This window comes from Typopeltis vanoorti, chromosome 6 (genome assembly GCF_054136105.1).
Source record: "Typopeltis vanoorti isolate ZY-2024b chromosome 6, IOZ_Tvanoo_1.0, whole genome shotgun sequence".
NCBI lineage: Eukaryota > Metazoa > Arthropoda > Arachnida > Uropygi > Thelyphonidae > Typopeltis > Typopeltis vanoorti.
The window spans coordinates 100,159,734-100,177,890 of record NC_143554.1 but is presented as its reverse complement, the minus strand read 5'-3'; the positions used below and the strand labels follow the sequence as shown (position 1 = coordinate 100,177,890).

General features: G+C 33.7%; 1 protein-coding gene across 1 annotated transcript in view; it reads left to right on the top strand.

Annotated features, from left to right (window-relative positions):
- Positions 1-18,157, top strand: part of LOC150105750 (BTB/POZ domain-containing protein 2-like) — an 82,685-nt gene that overhangs the window by 54,693 nt on the left and 9,835 nt on the right. Inside the window, exon 4 of the mRNA XM_090395058.1 lies at positions 9,199-9,286. Within this exon, the coding sequence (XP_090251184.1) occupies positions 9,199-9,286 (88 nt within the window). The remainder of the gene's footprint in view (positions 1-9,198; positions 9,287-18,157) is intronic.

Below are 18,157 nucleotides of genomic sequence, written 5' to 3'. Positions count from 1 at the left end.
ACATTATCTTCTGTGTCTGCTGTTATTACTATGTCATCTGCATAGCAGGTAGAATTTGTTATTATTAATATTCATCTCTTGACATATGTTGTAGATTCTGTTACTTCATCCAGTCTCCTCTGTGATTGCTTAATTTCAGTTTATTTTTGTTGATTTCAATATCTTATAAATTTATAAGTGTAAATATCTTTGATAGACTTTTTCTTTTTTTTTATTTTTTCACTATTATATTTAGAATATTAACTATGAAATGTTTGTTTTATTTTCTGTGACCCCTCTCCCATCCTATAGTACATTAATACCATGTTAAGGATTTTTAAAAAAAAAAAAAAAAAATATATTAGTTTATTTTTACGTAATCCAGAAACCAGCTCTGAAGACCAAACATGAAACTTTTTCAAGCACCTCAGGCTACCAACAAAAATGGTAATGATTTCGCACCAGATGATGATGTTCGTCTACCGTCCAAAATCAATCGCAAATGTCTGCACCCATAGCAGGATTTAACTCTGCAGCCTGTTGATTAGATAGCAGGTACATAAGCTATTTGGCTAACCAGGCCAGCAAATATATATTCATTTTCTATTAGCTGTTTCACTGTAATCTCCCAGATCTGAAATCTTCTTACTGCTCATCATTTAATTTCAGATTCATTTATAATTTCTTGAATAAGTTTCATACAGATTTTCAAAGTAGTTGATAACATTAATCCAACTGTAATTATTTGGATCTATTTTATTTTTTTAATAATTCAATGCCAGTTATTTTTTAATTGGCATTGTATTATTTTTTCTCCATTCATCTGGTACTTTTAATCTTGTCTTGTCTTGTTTAATAGTTATTACTATTACAAGAAACCTCTGGGGAGTCACATTCATTCAGGGAAGCCATATATCACTCACACTAACTGCCCACTCACCTCCCCCCCTACCTCCAAAGGTAGATCATTCCATTCATGCACCACTCTGCGAGAGAAAAATCTAGCTCTCACCACTTTCTTCATTTTCAACTTTTATGGATGTCCTCTTTCTACCCTCCAGAAAATTAAAAATTCCATCTACTGATATCTTGTATGACCCTTTCAGAAATTTGGAGGTCTCTATCACATCACCTCTCTTTCTCCTGTTTGTTAGTGACTGCAGTTCACAGATTCTCAATTTTTCCTTCATAATCTATGTTCCACAGTCATCTTTAATATTCTCCTTTGCACCCTTTCCACTGTAAATGCATCACCTTGGAAACCAGCAGATCAGATCTGTGCACAGTAGTCCAGATGAAGTCATATCAAAAGCTTAAACAGGCAAAATGACTTCCTTATCCTTACATGTCAATATTTATTTCGCCATTGCAATTGTCCTGTAAGTTGTATTTGCAGGCTTTGCTATATGGTCCCTGAACTTGAACCCTCCCATATACCTAAACTCCAAGATCCCTATTCTAATCAATTTCTTTTAGCATAATCTCACCAACATAATGCCATTGGTATCTAATTATGGCAGAATGCAGCCATTTTCACATACCCACAGTTCCAGCATATTCAAATCATTCTATAAGTGTTACATGTCCATCATATTACCCTGTTTATCTTTACATCATCAGGTCTCCTTTCGGACCTTTCCCAATGTCATTAACGTGAAGATTGATAACAATGGACTAAGGACCGAACCTTGTAGTACACCAATGATTTCCATAGATCTTGCAGACTCGCTTCTCCCATATACTACCTTTTTGATATCTGACATTCAGCCATATTCTTATCCGTGCTAATATTTTATAATCCAATCCGATATCCTCCAGCTTATGCAACAGCCTTTCACATTGTACCCTGTCAAAAGCTTTAGCAAAGTCCAAAAGTATCATGTGTATCCACTTCCATTGTCTAACTCAACTGTAGCTTATTATAAAATATAAGTTACCCAAAATGACATTCTTTGGGTAAAATCATGTTGTTCATTGCAGTATTACATTCTCTGTCAATCAACCCATTTTTGTATGCAATCTCTTGCCAACTTTTCCAAAATCTTCCACACACCACTCCAAAGATACTGACAAATCATTGGTTAGACATATCAGTTTTTGCACCACCACCCTTGTGTAATGGAATTATGATACATTCTTTCTATTCCTGTGGAATCTTCTCTGTGCTGAGACTCAAATTATACAGCCAATTCAGCTTGAACACTATTTTAGCATCCATACTGATTTATAATTATACTTCTATTATATTTATTATAGATGTATAATATATTATGGAATATATCAGTATTAATATTAGTATAAGTCCCTATTGCTGAATTCGTATTCAGTTTATGCAATAGCTGTAGTACCTCCTTATATACCTGAGTTTCTTAATCTAGTGTGGAGGTAGCATTGAGCTCTATATTGCATGTACTAGGTTGACAAATTTTAGCCAACCAGATGCTCATCAGTTGAACAATCACTTCTGCATCTGCCACCTGCATACCATCCACATTCAAGAGTGTTAATTCTCTCACATTTATTCTTTATTTTACTTGCAACAATAATGGTTGAATTTTTTTGGGTTGTCTCAGCGTGCAGAGCCAGTTTCTTTTCATACTCATACTTTGCTTTCCAATAGTTGTAACTCTTTGGGTCTGTGCCTTATAATTGATGTTCTTATGCACATGGTGTTCCTTCCACATAGATTCTTTTTGAGAATCTCTTGTTTAATAATATTGAACATTCATTTTTCTCTCTCTCTCTCTCTCACTCAACTTTATTCTTTGAAATCTAGACACACATTCCAATATTGCATCATTGATGCATTTTTTAATATTTTCCATGCACTGCCAATATCCTTCCCATCTACTTACTTGATCTATTATTTCTCTTTCTCTGTATATTCACAACTTGTTCTGAATTTTGTTTGTTCTGGTTGCTTTTCTGTTTTTAATTTTTTTTTTAAACATTTTCAGTTTGCTGTTATATTGATCATATGCATGAGAGATCATAAGACCTGTAGCACAATAGTGTAATGTGGGGGCAAGTAGTTGAGGAGGAAGTAGGAATCATTAAGTTTCTTTAAAAGTTGGAGTTGCATTCATTGGGAAAAATAGTATGGAGTGAAGGCTATTCCAAAAAAACAAAGGTGGATGGGATGAAGATAAGAACTTAGTTTGATAAGTTTGGAAATGAATTGTATATATAGATGTTAGCCAGTAGCTGCTTTTGTTCTTACATGATTAGAGGAATGGTAGTGACCAGTTTGATGGAGCCAAAAACCCATGAAAGTACCTATAAAATAGTATAATGTACAACAATGCCTGTGAGATAGTGACTGGAAGGAATCCATTAAAGAACAGTCATCTATTAGGCAGGCTTCTCTCTTTTGTATACCATTAAATTCTTATGGAGGTTTGTGCACTGTCCCAAATATAAGAAAACAGTATTCCAAGGTTGGTCAGATTTGGAATTTATAAAGTGTTCAGGAGAGAGGCAGAGTTTTGATTGAAAATGAATACTAAGTATTTTGGAAGCTGGGAAGTCTATGGGGATAAGCTAGATGTAAAACTCAGTCTGAGAAGGAAAAATTAAGCTTAAGTGGAAATCAGAACATTATCAACAGTAAGAAAGAAGGAAGTAGAATTTTTCTTTTAGATAATAAGACTGGACCATTTTTTGAAATTCATTAGATCTTTACCTCCAACAGATAATGGTGAGATCAGTGTTTAAGACATCAATTATGGAAGATCTTGAAGCCTGAATCATTTAGTACTACAAGATTTCTTGAATGAAAAGTACTCTTATCAACAAACTATGAATAGAATTTGAAGTCAGAGGTGGTCATTGATTTATAGGAAAAAGAACATGGCTGAGAGTACAGAAATCTGTGGTACTGCAGCACTGACAAAAAATCTGATAAGAGGAAGTCTTCCAGCATGAACACTGAATCATTAGAGTGGAAGCTGGCAAACCAGTCACAAATGGCAAGAGGGAGACCATAAGATGGTTGCTTGTTTTGTTATGCCTTAATGCCAAAGACTTGGATATTCTGGAGATATCAAGAGCCATCACCTGATTTTCTCCAAATCTGTCTATAGACTGTGTTCAAAGGTGGGCAAGGTGAGTGTGAGGTAGAATGATAATAGTAGAATTCATATTAGTGATCACTACTTAACTGTTGGATCTCTATATAATAAACTGATTGTTGGTGAATGTTCTTCTGCTTCAGTTTTGAGAGTATTGGAGGATAATGGGATAGTAGTTTGTCTACATTTTATCCCTTTTTTTTAGGAACTGGCTTGTTTGGTAGATGCCAGATGAGTGTCATAACTTATATAGTGATACAGAATGATTATTATTATCAAATAATAATACCATGACACCTCCAAGGAGTCCAAAGACACATAAAGGGAGGGCACCCATTCCACAGCTCTCAGTCTCCACCACTCACAATCCTCCAACTACAGCGAATCGCAACTATCATCATCATCTACACCATGCCACTACTGGCCACCACCACCACTGGTATTTTTACAGACAATCACAAAATCCATGCCGATGGCAGGATTTGAACCTGTAGCCTTTTGGCTGGAGGTGGATATGCTAACCACTCAGCCAAACCAGGATGGGTATAATTAGTGAAAGACCTACTGTCAGTTGAGCAGGAATGCAGATTATTGCATTGCCATTACAAAATCTGCCTTGAATTTATTCATAATTTTCTTACACATGTTTTTGGCTGTAGTGTGGGCTGACAGAAGTTGGAATTTTCAGCTATGGAATAAAAGCTGTATTTTTATCATGAACTATAAAGGCACAAATTTTAAAATCAAAAGCTTAGATAGAGGTTGGATGTTTGCATTGAAGTAGAGAATGAAGGCTGTCATTCCAGTAAGAATTATTTCAGTTATTTGGTTAGAGCAAGTGTTTGATTGGGTGAGTATAAACAGTAATCAGACCATGATAAAGAGGCATGCAAATCTTGGAGGTCATCTGACTTGGCACCATTGTGGTGCCATAGAGCATGAAGCTGAGATTTGGCTGAGAAGAGATCATCCTGTATAAAAGGAGACATGAATGATGTTATTGTTGGAGTTGTCAAGAGCAACATAAATAACTATGGTGTATTTAGAGGAAGAGCTAATTAGGAAACAGTCTAGATTGCTAGAAGAATGATGAGGATCTGGTATTGTGCTTATGAAATTAAAAATTTGCTGAACAAAAATAGGCTAAATAGCCATAACAATAATAAAAATTTGTATTAATTCAGCAAGTTTCCCTTCTGGCTTGATCTGTGAAGAGAATAGGAGCCAGTTTGTGTTATGAATATTAATAAGATAATATCATAGTTTGAATAATGAGACTATATGAAATCAACTTTTAGAGGTAAGCCAAAGAGGGCTGCATTGTTGTCTTCCCTTTTTTTATTGAAGTGTTATACAAAATGTAGTTGGGATGGAGAATGCCAATTAGGTCATGAACACCTGTAAGTGATTAATAAATTTAGTTTAATCCAAGTATGAGCAAACTTTATTTGCTCACACTTGGATAAAAGTTAGCAATGGGGGGGGGGATTCCATGGCTGTGCCTTCTTTTTGTAGATAGAAAGCATTTTGCCACACAAAATAACCAGAATGTATACATGCTCAAAGAGCGCTGTGATATTGAGAGGGAATTTGTCCTGTAAAAGAAGGATTGTGTCATTGATTGGAACATTCATGAAGAGGGCAGAGATGTCAAAACTGACTAATAAATCATCTTTTTTCTAATGTAATGTCTTTGATTATGTTTATAAAGCTGCATGTTTTGATTCATATGAGCACCATGTAACACTAAAGGAAAGGATTAAGAGGAAGGTACAGGTATTTTTAGTAGAAATGTTTTTGAGTAAAAACTTCATATGAATAAAGTAAAAATGAATAGTTAGAGATATGTCTGTTCAAATTAAAAAAAAAAAAAAAAAGTCTGTATTTTTATGGACCTGCGGCATTCAAAATTATCTCATTCAATTTTATCTGCTGCTACCAGGAAAAATTATTTATCTAGACCCAAATTTCCAAATGTAGACCACCAGAACCAATTCAGTAACCTGAGAAATGAGATCATATGCTTTTTACTTCATTGTTCCAACATGGAGCTTCTCCAAAATGTGTAAGAGTTCCATGTTCATAATGTTAGTATCATGGATGAGCTAAGAGTTAGATAATCCTTACTCTTGATACCAAACATGGTGCTTTTTAAAGCTACTTGAGGCCTCAGATAGGTAGGATGGCAATCTGTACACTAGGCAGTGAAATTCATTAAACATTAGTAGCAATTTAATCTTTAAATGTAACTGTGGCATAACTGTAAATAATAAATTACACGATAAACTCAGTAATTAACTTTAATGAAATAATTTCAGTACGAAATATTTGTACATTTAACAGTACATCATCAGTGTAGACAACAAGCAGTTCAAAGGAATAGAATACAAAGTACATAACACTCAGTGGATTACCAATTAAAAACTGTTGCTGCATGCTAGAAATTAATATTAATAAAATATTAAATAATTCTTTAAAACTATTTCTTTGATGGTTACATAAGATAAGAATCTCCCATACTTTTTGGGGGGGGGGATGAGAGAAAGAGAGACAATCATTTAGATTCAGATTTGGCCGATGTAAAAGAGCTTCGCAACTTTCTTTGAAAAAGCGTTCATATTTAAACTTGCATCTATGGAGAAGACAAGCTTTATCCCACTGGATATTGTGTTTAGTGTCAATACTATGTTGTGCAAGACCAGACTTTTGAGGTTTCATGTATTCGATATAATATTGATGTTCATTCATTCTTTTTGTCCACAGAACAGCTTGTTTGTCCAAAGTATGTTAAATTACGTTCACACAGTATCTGGTAAATGCCAGCTAATGATAGAGGTACCAGTTTGTCTTTTGTAGATGGCAACAGGTGAAAAATTTTGTTGATAGGAAAATATGTGGGAATGAGATGATACTTCTTCAGAATTCTGCCAATCGGTTCTGAGATGTCAGAAATATGAGGGATTGATTCCTATGTTCCAACACCTCAGGATTCTTCACAGACTGCAGGGTTCCAATTATCTGCCAGATTTTTAGGGAGAGGAGCACACTTTATGTGCTCTATTAATTAAAGACTTGATAACACCAATTTTTTTGAGAGGTGTGATGAGCAAACTTTTGATATTAAATATTATTTAATAATAATTTATTAATATTAAGTTCTAGCACGTGGCAAGTTTTTAATTGGTAATCCACTGACTGTTATGTATACTTCGTATTCCATTCCTTTGAACTGCTTGTTGTCTACACTGATGATGTACTGTTAATTTCAATACGAAATATTTGTACTTTTATTTTATTAAAGTTAATTACTGGTTATCGTGTAATTTATTATTTAATTAGTAGCAATTTATCTTGCAAAAATTGCAGATGAATAACAATACTTTTGAATGATGATGACCTTAAAAATAATAAATCAGATCAATGAATTGCAATTGTAGATGACATCATACCAAACATACTGAAGTGATCTTTGAAATTTCTTTTTTTGGTGACACAAGAATCTATTTCTGATAATACATGTGAATTGAATTTCATCTCATAACTATGTATTAATGCAGTTGGAATCAAGCCAATTACAAAATTCTAGTTATGGACATAAACCAGATTTGAGATTCATACAGAAAGGCTTTTAAGACTTAATAGCCAGACTTAACTGAATTAACTTTGTAGTTATCTGACCCATAGAGGGTGTCAATTACAATTTAAATTGTTTCTACAATTACTTTGTTTAGTGCTTTGTGCCTGTCACAGTTTCATTGTGCTCTGATGCTGGGTAGAAAACCAATGATATATTAGTGTTTAATAAATATATCCCCCTACCCTTCATGTTAGTTATACTGTTAAGCTTTATTATGGACAGGTTTGAAATGCTGGACATATTGTTTGTGGTATTGATGAAAGCCTTCATGAACAATATACTTTCATTTCTAGAACACCAAAACTCATGCATATCTATGAGAACTCCACTAAATTGCTGCAATAATTTTCTTATTTGGCCACGTCTTGTTTAATTATATATTCAGATTAAATATGAATGATAGGAAAAATGTTCTGTTTTCTCAGTTTCTGGAAAATATCTCTTCTATTCAATGGTAACAACAGTTGCTGAATTGGTGTTGCATATGGTTATTTAGATTCATTGTAGAATCTATCAGCTATATGCCTTTTGTCATATTTGACAAACATCATGATCATATTGAATAAAGCTTCAGATTATCTGCATGCTTTCACATAGGATGTTGCTTTCAAATAACTTAAATTTCAAGGCTATGTACTGCATTGATTGTTATATTCTGACTATGGGTGATATTTTTGAAAACCTAAAACCTGCTGTAAACATGAATTGTAAATTCTTCAATAAACACTGTATAAGGTAGGACTGCTTATTTTTACTTTGGAACATTTGAGAACTATTTTTATTTTATATTTTTGTTCAAACAGCCCTCCATGCCCATGTTCATATGAAATTTTTTTTGCTCAAATACTTTGGTTGTAGGTTCCTAAAGTTATGCACATTCCTCATGAATGATACCATATATATTTCTGAGAATATAGCACTCTGTTTGGAGATGCTGTGCACTGCAATATTATAATTATTGAAATTATATTTATTTTTTTTCAGTGATACAATGAACCTCTTTAAGCATAATTACAAAACGCATTTATTAGGAGTAGAGTGAAATAGCAGGGAAACTTATTGCAAAGTCAAACCTTTGTTTATGCATAAAAAAAAAACTTGTTTTGTGCAGAAGTGAAACTAAAGATCAATTCAATGTATTTATGTTGCAAGGTATTGATCAGTACCTTCTAATATACAAAGTAAGGTTGTATATTATATAACCTTTCTTATTTAGAAACAAAGGTTATATAATATATTCAGCTTATATAATATTGCAGAACGCTAACCTCTGTTGTTTCATATGTTCTGCTGTGTAGAAATCAGTATTCGTATGGGTTTTCTCTGATGTTTTTTATGTTCTTTTCACTTACACCTGATGGAGTCTGACAAAACTAGTAGTGTGTATTCAAGTTTTTTACTTGAAACCTTAGTTTTTAGTCATTAAATAAATTTTAATATATATATATATATATATATATATGAGAGAGAGGTAATATTTCACATGATTAGTTTTTTTTATGCATTCGACAGGTTCATGGTGGACAGGAAAATATTTGTTGTGGGATTTGGATTGTATGGCTCAATTCATGGACCATCTGACTATGATGTTAACATTCAGGTATTTTCTTCAGAATATTTTGAGATCAAGTTGCAATTTAATATAGATTACATGTCAGAATTTTCAATTGGTTATCAGAGTAAACTTACAGAATTGTGGCCCTCTAGTCAAAATAAAATCATTCAAAAAAAAATTATAATTTAAACCAACTATATTAATTGACCATTTCTTCCTTTCGCTCAGTGACGTATACCTTCAATTATATCTATAACAGGAATAGAGAAATACACTGGTTCAGTGTATTCCCATATTTCTATTATTATTATTATTACCACCCCAAGACCTCATGGAGTCAAAGACTCATCTGGGAGGTCCTTTTATCACACATACATCTCATCATACTGTGTCTTAAACACACTCAAACCCCTTGCAGACACCACACTCTCAGGCAAGGCATTCCAATCATTCACAACTCTGCATGAAAAAAACCTGCCTCTCACTCCCCTACTCACACCCTCTTTATACAGTTTCCAGGGATGACCTCTGGTTTTCCCCTGATCTCCCACTATTCTCTGTAGAACTTCTCCACCGTTGATCTTATAACAACCCCTTACCAACTTGTAGGTCTCTATCATATCTCCCCTCTTCCTCCTCTCCACCAGACTCTGCAAATTACATCTTCTCAATCTTTCCTCATACTCAACATTCCAGAAGTCAGAAACTACCTTAGTCAGTCGCCTTTGGACCCTTTCCAACATCTCTTCATCCTTCTGAAAACCCGGTGACCAAATCTGGGCACAGTAGTCCATGTGTGGCCTTATCAAAGCCTTATACAACGGAACGAGAATATCCCTACTTCTACACATCAGTGTCCTCTGCATCATTCCCAGAAGCCTTTGTTTTGTCTTCACAATTTTGGTGATGTGTGTCCCCTGAATTTTAGATCCTTATCCACTATCACCCCCAGATCTCTTATTTCCTCTACCTCCAACAATATATTCTCACCAAGCATAAATTCTGCATCCCATCTTTGTTTTCCAAATTTTAAAACCTTACATTTTGCAACATTGAACTCGCATCCCCATTTCCGTGCCCAATCACTCAATTTATTCAAGTCTTCTTGCAAGGCCACAACATCCTCACTACTCTTTATGGTTCGTCCCAACTTTGCATCATCTGCAAACAACTGAACATCTCCATCCAAATCTTCGCCAATATCATTAATATACAAATTAAATAGTAATGGCCCTAAAACAGACCCCTGAGGCACTCCACTAGTGACTTTCCTTTTCCTGGATATTGCATCCCCATACACAACTTGTTGATACCTATCAGATAGCCAGTCTCCAATCCAATGCACTAATCTAATATCCAACCCCCCCCCCCCCATCTGCTCTAGTTTGACTGTCAACTTATCATGAGGTACTCTATCAAAAGCTTTTGCGAAATCCAAGTATATTACTGTGTATCCTTCTCCTCTGTCCAAGGAAGCCTTACTTTATTTAAGTAAGTAGATTAATAAAACATGACCTCCCTTTAGCAAATCCATGCTGTCCATCAAAGATTATACTATTGTTGTCAACCCAACTCTGGATTCTAGTTCTCACAAGCTTCTCCAACAACTTAACCACAACACCTGACACAGAGATATTCCTATAGTTTGATGCTTGAGTTTGATCACCTCCTTTATGAAGTGGCACAATCTTGCCCTCCTTCCACTCTTTAGGAACTTAACCAAGTGCAAGACTCATATTAAAAAAATATGTCAAGGCAGGTGTCAACTCTCTGGTGCATTCCTTCAGAATACGCGGTGATATATCAAGTCTCACAGCCTTATTTACATCTAGTTTACTCAACTCCCCAAACACCTCTTGCTCACTTACAGTGAGTCTCTCCTCCCCATCATCAACTGCTCTCAATCTCTCCATGAAGTCACATTCACAAGATTGAAAGATCTTTATGAACTGCTCATTAAGTATCTCCACCACACATTCTGCAACATCTGTCTTTATACCATTTTCTCCAATCAATGTCATCCTTCCATAATCATTCTTTCTTTTGCTGGCTACATATCGAAAGAACTTCATAGATTATACATTCATTAAGAAATTTTCAGTTCTCTGGTAAACTGTAGAATTTGCAATTAACTGACCTGAATTGAGGAAGGAGGAGGATCAGATAACCAAAAAAAGATGATTAATAAAGAAAATGAGAAAAGCACTGCAAATATAATTTTATTGTATAAAATACAATTGCATAAAATAAAAGAAAGCTGAATAAATACATACTAAATTAGAAAAGGGGGTGGTGGGTAAAAGTTTTAAAATGAAAAGCTGTTGTTGAAGAAACTGTTACTACTGCTGAGAATGATGGTTAAAAGGAGTGGCAGTTTACTGAAGGTCAGTTAATCACAGCCATATCATATTAAATGAATATTTTCAAATACTGAACTTCATAGTTCACATAGTTTGTTAAGTAATAAAGCATTCAAGTGAATAAAGAAGCCACTTGACTCCTGAGAAATTGAGGTGAATATAGATATGAGGTGAAAATAATTAATAAAATTATTTTATGTTTATTCTTCAGAAAGAAGAAGAGACAGATGCTGTCTTTATCTCCGAGAAAGTGATAGATATATATGTGAGAGATTATTATTATTATTATTATTGTTCCGGGAAACTCCAAGGAGTCGACAGACTCATCGAGGGAGGCCCTAACATCATGTCAAGAACAACTATTCAACATTCACACAGTATCTATCATACCTTGCCTTGAACTCATTCACGGTCGTAGCACCCGCAACAGACTCTGGAAGCTTATTCCACTCATTTACCACTCTCCAAGTAAAGAACCTAGCTCTAACACCCTTGTCAACCACGCTCTTGCCCAGCTTCCATGCATGGCCCCTAGTCCTCCCACCACCAGTCATATTTTCAAAAATATCTTCTGGATCAATCTTATAAAAACCCTTCAGTAATTTGAATGTCTCAATCATATCACCCCTCCTTCGCCTATCGTCCAATTTCTGCAACCCACAAATCTTCAACCTATTCTCATAAGGTTCATTCCACAGACCTGCTATCATCTTGGTCACTCGTCTCTGGACCCTCTCCACTTCCTCCCCATCACGAAGAAACCCTGGTGCCCATAGCTGGGGTCTTATCAAGGCTCGATACAGAGGAACAACAACTTGTTCGTCTCTGCATGTTAAAGTATTTTTCAGAAGCCAAGTGATTTGGTCAGCTGTTTTAGTTACTTTTGCAATGTGCCCCTAAACTTCAACTCCCTATCCACCAACACTCCCAAATCCCTGGCCTCATCAATCTCCTGGAGTATGGTGGAACCATACTCCAGGAAATTGATGTTGTTCTTTGTTATCATGTTGATAACAAAGATAGTTATCTTTGTTATCATATGATAGATCCTTAAGAGAACAGATAACTGGATAGTATGAAACATCTTTAGAAGTTCAAATGCAGTACCTGAAATGTGAGAAAAATATTCTGAAGTTGGTCAGATGTTGAATTTATAGTGTTCAGAGTTGTACAAGTGAATAATGATGTCTTCAAAATAATGGCCTCTTTACTTGAAGAGGTTATAGATGTGCTTGTGACAGGAAAAAGCTGGAGATATAAGCAAACCCTAAAGGAGAAATTTAATCTTATCTGAAAATATGAATAAAGGTTTACACAGGAGCAGTGACATTATCTTTCTTACATGAAATAAGAGTGAGCTGTATTCTGGTAACATGGAAAATTTTGAAGCTTAGAATTATTATAAACTATAAAGTTTGTCAAAGAAGAGGAGCAATGGAACAACAGCAAAACTGTGTGTAGGAGGAAAAGGCCTCCAATGTCAAAATTGGTCTGGGCAGTGACCCTGCCCATAATGCATAGCATTATACATGTCCATAAGGATATGAGCTTTTGCAACATGGGATACTAAGGCAAGTGATGTGAAATCATTAGCTTCAATATATGAGTTGCCCAGTCCTGAAATTACTTCAGGCACAAACTTTGTTTGCTTACACTTTGATAAAGGATTAAACCAAGAATATAATTTCTTGGCTTCTTTAATTTACACTGAAGAGCTTGGTCAGGGAGAAAAGTTTGACAGACTTTTGGCTCCATGTACAGTCAGAATATCCTACTGATGAAGAAATGTAGTACTTTACTTACTACCATTCTCCTCTGGTAATAACTGTCAAGTTTAGTTTTCAGCTCTCCTTTGTCTGAAAACAAAAAAACAGAAATTGGCTAAAAAAAAAATTTATTATAGAAATTGGCTAAACATTGAGCCAAATATGAGACTAAAACTCTCTAGCTTGGAACTTGACATACGAGTAAACGATTCACGCCGTACCTTGTCTCGTTATTTAATAGCCACACCTCGTATGTTTACAAAATACATTTAATATATTTTATACTTTTTTATACAAACTTAATTCTGTGAACTGTTAAGTACTTTAGTTGTCTCACTGTTTTTGGTTTCATTTACAATATACCCCATTCCTCTCCTAATTTTCTTAATACTTAATTTTCCACTAAAAAATATTAAGGTTGTGCATGTTATGGCCTACTCTTTTGCACTTAGGGAAATCATAGGAGGGTTCACCTCTTGTGGATATAATTTGACACATCAGTAAAGGGTGGGTTTGGGGGCTAGCAGGCCAGTGTTATATGCTTTGTTCAAGTGGGCTGTGTCCAGAAAAGTTTGAGAAATGCTGCACAAGAACAAGGAATCTGGTAGAATTATTAACAAAAATACATTACAAAATACATTTAATATATTTGACTTATTTGAGTTAAGGGATATTACATCCCATATGGTTTTCCCCCATATCCCTTAACTCAAATAAGTTTAGATGTTGCTGAATTGAAGCCTTTGGCTCTTCATATAATTAATAATATATTTGATATTTTTTATACAAACTTAATTCCTTGAACATGTGAACAGTTAAATACTTCAGTTGTCTCACTGTTTTTGGTTTAATTCATGATATACCCTATTTCTCTCCTAATTTTCAACCTAAGGTGGAGGTAAAGTTGTCCTTTGGTGAAAAGAGAAGGATTTTTCTAAAAGGACAAAATGTCACAAAAAAAAGGTTGAGAGACTTTAAAATTTTTGCAGGCACATTTTGATATTCCTTTCACATAAGGCAGTGGAATATGAGAAATTCCCTTCTTGAGCAAAAGAGGCAGGAATTCTATAGATATCGAAGGCTTGGTTTTAGCGGTCTTTAACACTTCATTGACAAGAAAATTTTTGGAGAAAATTAATGGTTGTGTTCATTTCATTATTGCCAACTGTAAAGTCATACACTTTAGCTAAAGGAAAAGGGACAAGATGTGTTGTACTTCTAGGACTTTATCCCAGAGTTTGAAAGAAGCAAGGGATCTGGGGACATTGGTTGTGAGTTGAAGTTCACAGAACAGATTGCAAAAGGTTACTCAGAAAATTTCTGCCAATATATTTACAGGAGCTGATGAGTTGTGATCATTCCATGTGTGCATAGATCTGGTCACATGAATATTTAGTGATAAGGGAACAGAGAGAAAGTTCAGAGGTGATTAACTGAGTCTTGGGATTGCGATGTCAAGTATAAGGACAGAATGATGAAACCTACTTGTCAGATGATATGAGATGATATAATAGGTTCTCTTCACAAAAAGTAGTGAGGGGAACCTATTGAGATAGAGAATATTAAATTAGTTATTGGCTTCACCAGCACTGAATATGTTCACATTCAGTGTTGGTGAAAAATAATGCTAATTTTGCTTGTGATTGTCTTATAACATTAAAGATAGAATGTATACACTACACTGAAGCTGTATAATTTGTTAGTAGAATAGATTCTTAACAATTATGCAACATGCAGCAGACTTTTGTTATACTTAATAAGAAATTATTTGTGTTATCCTAACATTTCCTTTCTGACTATATGTGCTTCACATGTGTTTAGTTTTTGTTTATTTTACACTACTTTGTTTTACAGAAAAGAAAAAAAAACTATGTAAAGAGGAGTTTGGTTCTGTGAAATTTCAAAACTTTCATCATTTTGAGAAGATAAAGTAAAAACAGTCACCCTAAGGATACTTCAAGCATGATGCATAAGATGCTAACTTTCTGAAATTTTTTTCATGTGGCAACTCTAAATATAACTCGATACAATATAACACAAGCTTATATTCTTAAGGTGCACCCCTGGTTGAAAGCACTGGCTCTTTCCTGTGTTTTTTGTTAATAAAAATTAAAACATAAATTATATATATTTAGGCATACCTTAAAAGTATAGTAAAATAAATTATGTATATTCAGACATACCTTGGGGTAGATCTGGAATACTAAATGTTCTTGTCTTGTTAACTTTAAAATTTACTGGAAAGATCAATTGATGAGAGATAATTGATAAGTATAAACTCATAAACTAAATCCATAAAAGAAATCTCTCTTCCACTAATGAAAGACAGATAAGGCTAGATTGTACATGGCCATAACCAACCATGTTTCCATTCTTCAGTCCAGAAGAATACACATAAATCCCTATGATATGCAATATATCCCCTCCTCTCTGCTCTCCTGATGAAATAAGCTAAAATCATGAGACATCTACCCCTTTTTCTTATTCTTTAATATGGTTCTGCAGAATTAGTTGGAATCGGAATATTTTTCAGTGGAGGATTCTGTTTAGCTTGTAACTGTAATGTGTTTCATTCATTTTGAAGTGCATTTTTTTTTAATGGTATCTTAAAGGTAGAAATTAATTTATTAGCATAGTTCAGTAGTTTTTGAAGTTATTTATAATGCCCTTGGAAATCTAAAATTTTAGACATTGTATATACTCTTAAATATTTCATATTTTATTAGAATTATACCATCATGTTATACAAACTGTCCTTGTCTTTCATACAGTTTACTATGCAGTTTGTTTTTTTACAAACCCTTCGTAATGCAAGAGTTCATGTTTTCATGTGACTTGAAGAAATACAATTGGAATATAATGTGGAATGTCTGGTGTACTGAGAAGAAATTGACTAGCAAAACCTAATGAGCCTACCAACAAGGTGTATGCAGATGATTCGGTTACTGCAAGTCTCATAGGACTGTTCAGTATATATCAGTTGGGGTAGCCTAAACATCATTACATAAGCATTTTAGACCTTGAAAAGTCTAATTGAATTGAACAACATAATTAGTTAGCTTAGGATAGAATGCATGGTTTTTATTGTAACTATCCCAAAAAATATTATCCATTTTTTTTGCCCTAAAAGTAAGAAAGTAACATTATAATAAAGCTTTATTTATCAAAATATATTTGTTTCTTTATATAATTTTCATTATGTTTATCACCTGTTATGAAATCATTGAAGTAGAGGATGACTGTTTTTTAGTTTTAATAATTTTTATAGTCTTGTATAAGAATCTTATGTGACATGTGACCATGTTCTCTTAATATACATTGTTTGTAATGTGAAAGAGAGCTCTGAACAATAAGTTCTCTTTAGAACCTATAAATTTGAACAGCTATGTATTGTTCAGTGACTTTGTCTCTTTCAGTATTATATTTTCTGCTGCTTATGATGATGGTAGATATTGTCAAAACTATTTAGATTTTGTATCATTATATTACTTTTTAAAGTAATTTTCATGTGAAGTTTGATCCACTTATGCCATTTATGTCACAGAAATATCTTTTCTTATTAAAATCATAGGTTTTAAAATATTTGGATAAGACAGTATTGCACTGGATCTAATTCTGTGGCATGAAATTTTATGTATTGCATTTTCATTATTGGAAAAGTTTTTTTCAGTAGAGCAGTTACATACATTCCCTCTAAAATAAATCCCATATGAGCATATTTCAGAAAATAAATAAATAAAAAAAAATAATAGAATAGACAATGCAGTTATCACCCGAACTTACAGAAGATTTTTAACCTACCTTCTATCTGTTCTGTTACATTGTTATGTGCAACAGTATAATACAATCATCTATAACTGTGGATTGTACTGTCATGTGTGTGTACCATCTGTGGTATGTTAGTTGAAATTATAATTAAGAATATGTGATATGCATTTGTAATGTTTTGGGAGGCCTGTTCTCTCTCTATAATCTTATATCTTAACTTCTATGGTTCCTTAACTTAATATTCGTTTTCTATTATTTCCCTTGTTTATTGTTCTACCTTAAGTATAATTTTTCTTGCCTGGGATCTCTAGATATTTATTTCATTGAAGACTGTGCCTCTGAATTTCCCCTATAGGCAAAAGAAAGTTTTTATACCCAAGTAGATCAATTAATCTTATATCCTATTTTAGTTTTGCAGTCATGGAAAATTTTTCTCATAAATCACTACTAATCAATGGGGTTCTGCTATCAGGTCCGAAATAGTTTTTTTTGAATCAGTGCATTACAAAAAGATTGAATCGAACAACTATTTTTTTATCAACAATAACAAGTTTAATTTCTGATCAAATAATTATACATATCACTTGAAATCACAAGATTCATTTATGAAAGGTAATTCTTAGTTTTCTCAATCACTCAACTTGGTTTCTATTAAATTCTCTCACACTTACTTAGTTGGACCTTCAATAAGCATACTTTATGATACGAATATCAGGAAGTTATACCTATAACATGAAATCGTTAGTTGCGCTTGACATTCCTAATTTAGCATCAATCAAAATACAACATACATGTATACAAATATATCTCCCAGAATCTCATTCCTTTCAAACACTTAATCATAATCTAGGCAATTATATTTATACAATCCACCTCATTGAGTTTCAAACATTCCAATGATACGATAGCAAGAACATACTATCACAAAATTCAACCATAAGTACACATATAATCAGTTAAAGAAATTTCAATAGCTCAATCTTTTCTCTAAGGGAAATTAACTGCGCTCATGCTTCACTCAT